This window comes from Chaetura pelagica, unplaced genomic scaffold (genome assembly GCF_000747805.2).
Source record: "Chaetura pelagica isolate M959 unplaced genomic scaffold, ChaPel_1.0 scaffold109, whole genome shotgun sequence".
Lineage (NCBI taxonomy): Eukaryota > Metazoa > Chordata > Aves > Apodiformes > Apodidae > Chaetura > Chaetura pelagica.
This window is the reverse complement of record NW_009970725.1, coordinates 8,648,773-8,651,811: the sequence shown is the minus strand read 5'-3', so window position 1 is coordinate 8,651,811 and position 3,039 is coordinate 8,648,773. Positions and strand designations below refer to the sequence as shown.

The 3,039-nt window shown below is 47.3% G+C and overlaps 1 protein-coding gene across 1 annotated transcript in view; it reads left to right on the top strand.

The window, feature by feature from the left end:
• Nucleotides 1-2,665, top strand: part of CABLES1 (Cdk5 and Abl enzyme substrate 1) — a 35,107-nt gene extending 32,442 nt beyond the window's left edge. Inside the window, exons 8-9 of the mRNA XM_010006839.1 lie at nucleotides 600-807; nucleotides 2,409-2,665. Of these exons, the coding sequence (XP_010005141.1) occupies nucleotides 600-807; nucleotides 2,409-2,549 (349 nt within the window). The 3' untranslated portion in view covers nucleotides 2,550-2,665. The remainder of the gene's footprint in view (nucleotides 1-599; nucleotides 808-2,408) is intronic.
• The last annotated feature ends 374 nt before the right edge of the window (nucleotides 2,666-3,039 follow it).

Below are 3,039 nucleotides of genomic sequence, written 5' to 3'. Positions count from 1 at the left end.
GGGAAAGAGAAAAGCTGACTTCTGTGCCTTGTCCGGAGAGCATGGCCAGAAACAAAACAAGTAGTCAGCTTCACAGCAAAGTTGTCCTATTTCATCCCTGTTCCCAGTGTAGCAAGTTAGATGCATTGCTTCACTGAAGTATTGATGATTTCATTTGACTGAAGTGGCCAGCAGGATACTGAGTCATGCTGCAGTACATGGAGAGACTGTTGGTTTGGATCTGACCAACAGTAACCATCAGCAAAGCTGCCTGTAGAGCACAAGCAATCAAGCTGTTGTTACTAAATGAATTGTATGAAGCTTAAGACCTCTGATGAAATACTGTTTCTAAAAATGTCAGAGCTTTTCAGTTGCTTTTATAGTTTGACACAACTGTCTACTGGGGGCGTGGAGGAGGAAGGGTAAGGTCAAAATGTACCATGAAGTGCATTCCCAAAACAGAGCAGAAAGGTACCTGCCCAGTAAATTACATTTTCCTTTTCCCCTCCATTTGGCTAAGCAGAAATCTCTGAAGAGATGACTCTTAGGGTGAAATGAGAAATGCTTTAAAACACAGTTCCCAGGATACTTTTTTAAATTTGTCTGGTCTCTTTACTCAGCCTAAAGAGAGAAATGCGCAAGCTTGCTCAAGAAGAATGTGGTTTTGAAGAGCCCACGGTGGCAATGGCCTTTGTCTACTTTGAGAAGCTCGCTCTCAAGGGGAAGCTGAACAAGCAGAATAGAAAGCTTTGTGCTGGAGCCTGTGTTCTTTTAGCAGCCAAAATTGGCAGTGACCTCAGAAAACATGAAGTCAAGCATCTTATAGATGTACGTATCCATAGTTTCTTGTGTTCTTCTACATGTGGTCTATGCAAGCCTGCTTGTCAGTGTGTCATGCTGTCCTCTAGGGTTTCCAGCTATACAGCCAGCTAAATACCTTTTTTTATTGTGTATTGATGTGGAACTAGAAGTGCTCAGTGTCACTGCAGAGGCGTGGGAAGCTCGTTTGAAGTGATTGAAACCCCAGTGTCAGGTACTGTGAGGTCTGAGAGGTATCTGACCACTATTCTATCAATACAAGTCAAAAGTTAACCCTCAGGAAATTCATTTTGCTTTTAATTGCATTTTCAAGACTGTCAATAAGGACTCTCCTTTGAGAGGTGAATACAGATACTAATTTCAGAGGGAATCTAATAGGTTACCAAATTTGTAATTCTGTCATCAAGTTAAGCTTTTGGGCATAGAAGCCTAAATAATTGTTCCTGTTAGAACATCTCAACACCTCACCCCAGCTGTTCTTTTGTGGAGTAGGGTGTTTGGTCTTCCACCCACTCCATATGAAAGCATTAACAAATGGATTATTCCATAATCCACTGGCAAGCATCAAGATACCACTCTGATTTAACACTACAGAAAGTTAGGGCAGGTAGCTTAGTACATCCCTACAGCCAACGCACTCAGTTCAACAGACATGGAAACTTGCTTAGGGGACAGAACTGAACTCATGCCCTTCTGCCACAGTCACAGAGCTGAGTCCATTTGTTAGAAAGGCCTCTGAATAAAGAGGAAAAAATCAACCTGGTGGAAGTTGGAAGATCTGGCCTCTCCTGCTATCCTGAAACATTGGTCCATCCTTAAGACTTGTTGAGCTTTTCAGTATACCCAGTGGGCAGAGAAGAAGTAGCATGCCAGGAAAATGGTAAGAAGAGGACAGGGAGGAGAGGGGAGTTCCTGAACAGCTGGTTGCCTACTTGTAGCATCCAAATTCAGGGAAAACACCAGAGCAGATGGGAGGTTTAGTACATTACAGCAAAAAACCAACTATGAACCCCATCTCAACCCCCTTTGAGGATACTAGTTTCTGTTACTCACAGAAATGTTGTTGCAGATGACACCTTCTGTCTCTCAGGAATTAAGATCAAATGTCTCTAATTGCAGCAGGAATAATTTCCTCCATAGGGTGTTGTCACACAGTCTAGTGCTGCAGGGACAATTAGTGATTTCAAGCGGCGCAGGAAGTTTGTGCGCAGTTATGAGGTGCGTGTCTCCCGTTACACGGGGGATTCTGGTGTTTGCATGAAGCTCCTCTTCCTGCAGCAGCAATCACCGTGATCGTTAGAAAATGTGTCTGCTGGGGATGGAAGGAGTTAAATTACCGATGTGTCAGAAATAGCCTGGCTGGCTGAGCTTTGTATGTTCACCTTCCCAGTAAGGAATCAGTACATCCAGTTCATCGCACTCCCATTTGCTAAACCTTCAGCCATGCAAGCCCAGCAGGGCAGAGGTTTGATGACTGACATCAGCACACGTGTTCTCAATAACGTCCTCTGTGGCACCCGCAGGAAGCGAGCCCAGGGAAGCCAAAATCCTCATTCATTCCCACGGACTTCCTTTAATTATTTTGTTTTCTTCTCCGGCCGCCCCTGCAGAAACTGGAAGAGAAGTTCCGGCTGAACAGGCGAGAGCTGATCGCCTTCGAGTTCCCGGTGCTGGTGGCCTTGGAGTTCGCCCTCCACCTTCCCGAGCACGAAGTGATGCCGCACTACAGACGCCTGGTGCAGAACTCCTAGCGCCGGCTGCCCGGCGGGGAAGGGGCTCCCGACTGTTCCCGCTTGGCTCTCCCGAGCTGCCGCTACTACTGGAAGTGCAAAATCAGACTCCTAACGCTTCCGTCTCTCTCTCTCTGTCTCTCTCTCTCTCCCCCAAAACAGTTCTTTCCGGCAACCGGTAGGGAAGCGCCGCCTCGGCGCAAGACTCTCTCAGCTTTGACCAACGTGCGTGTCGTTGCTTTCTCAGGGCAGGTGAAGCCTGAGCTGTTGGTAAATGGTTAGGGTGTTGAGTCTGGGTGGCAGCCCACCCTGCCTGTGGGGACGACAGCTGTACCGGGAGGCCAAAACGAGAAGGGCAACCTCCACCACCACCACCCCTCTCTCTGTCTCTCCATCACACAAACCAACCCCCAGAGGCCCAACGCCAGCGCATCCTCACCGCGCTTTTTCTACAGACCTGCTGCGACCCCCGGAAGGACTCCTCAACGTTGTGAAAAAGCTTTTTTTAAAG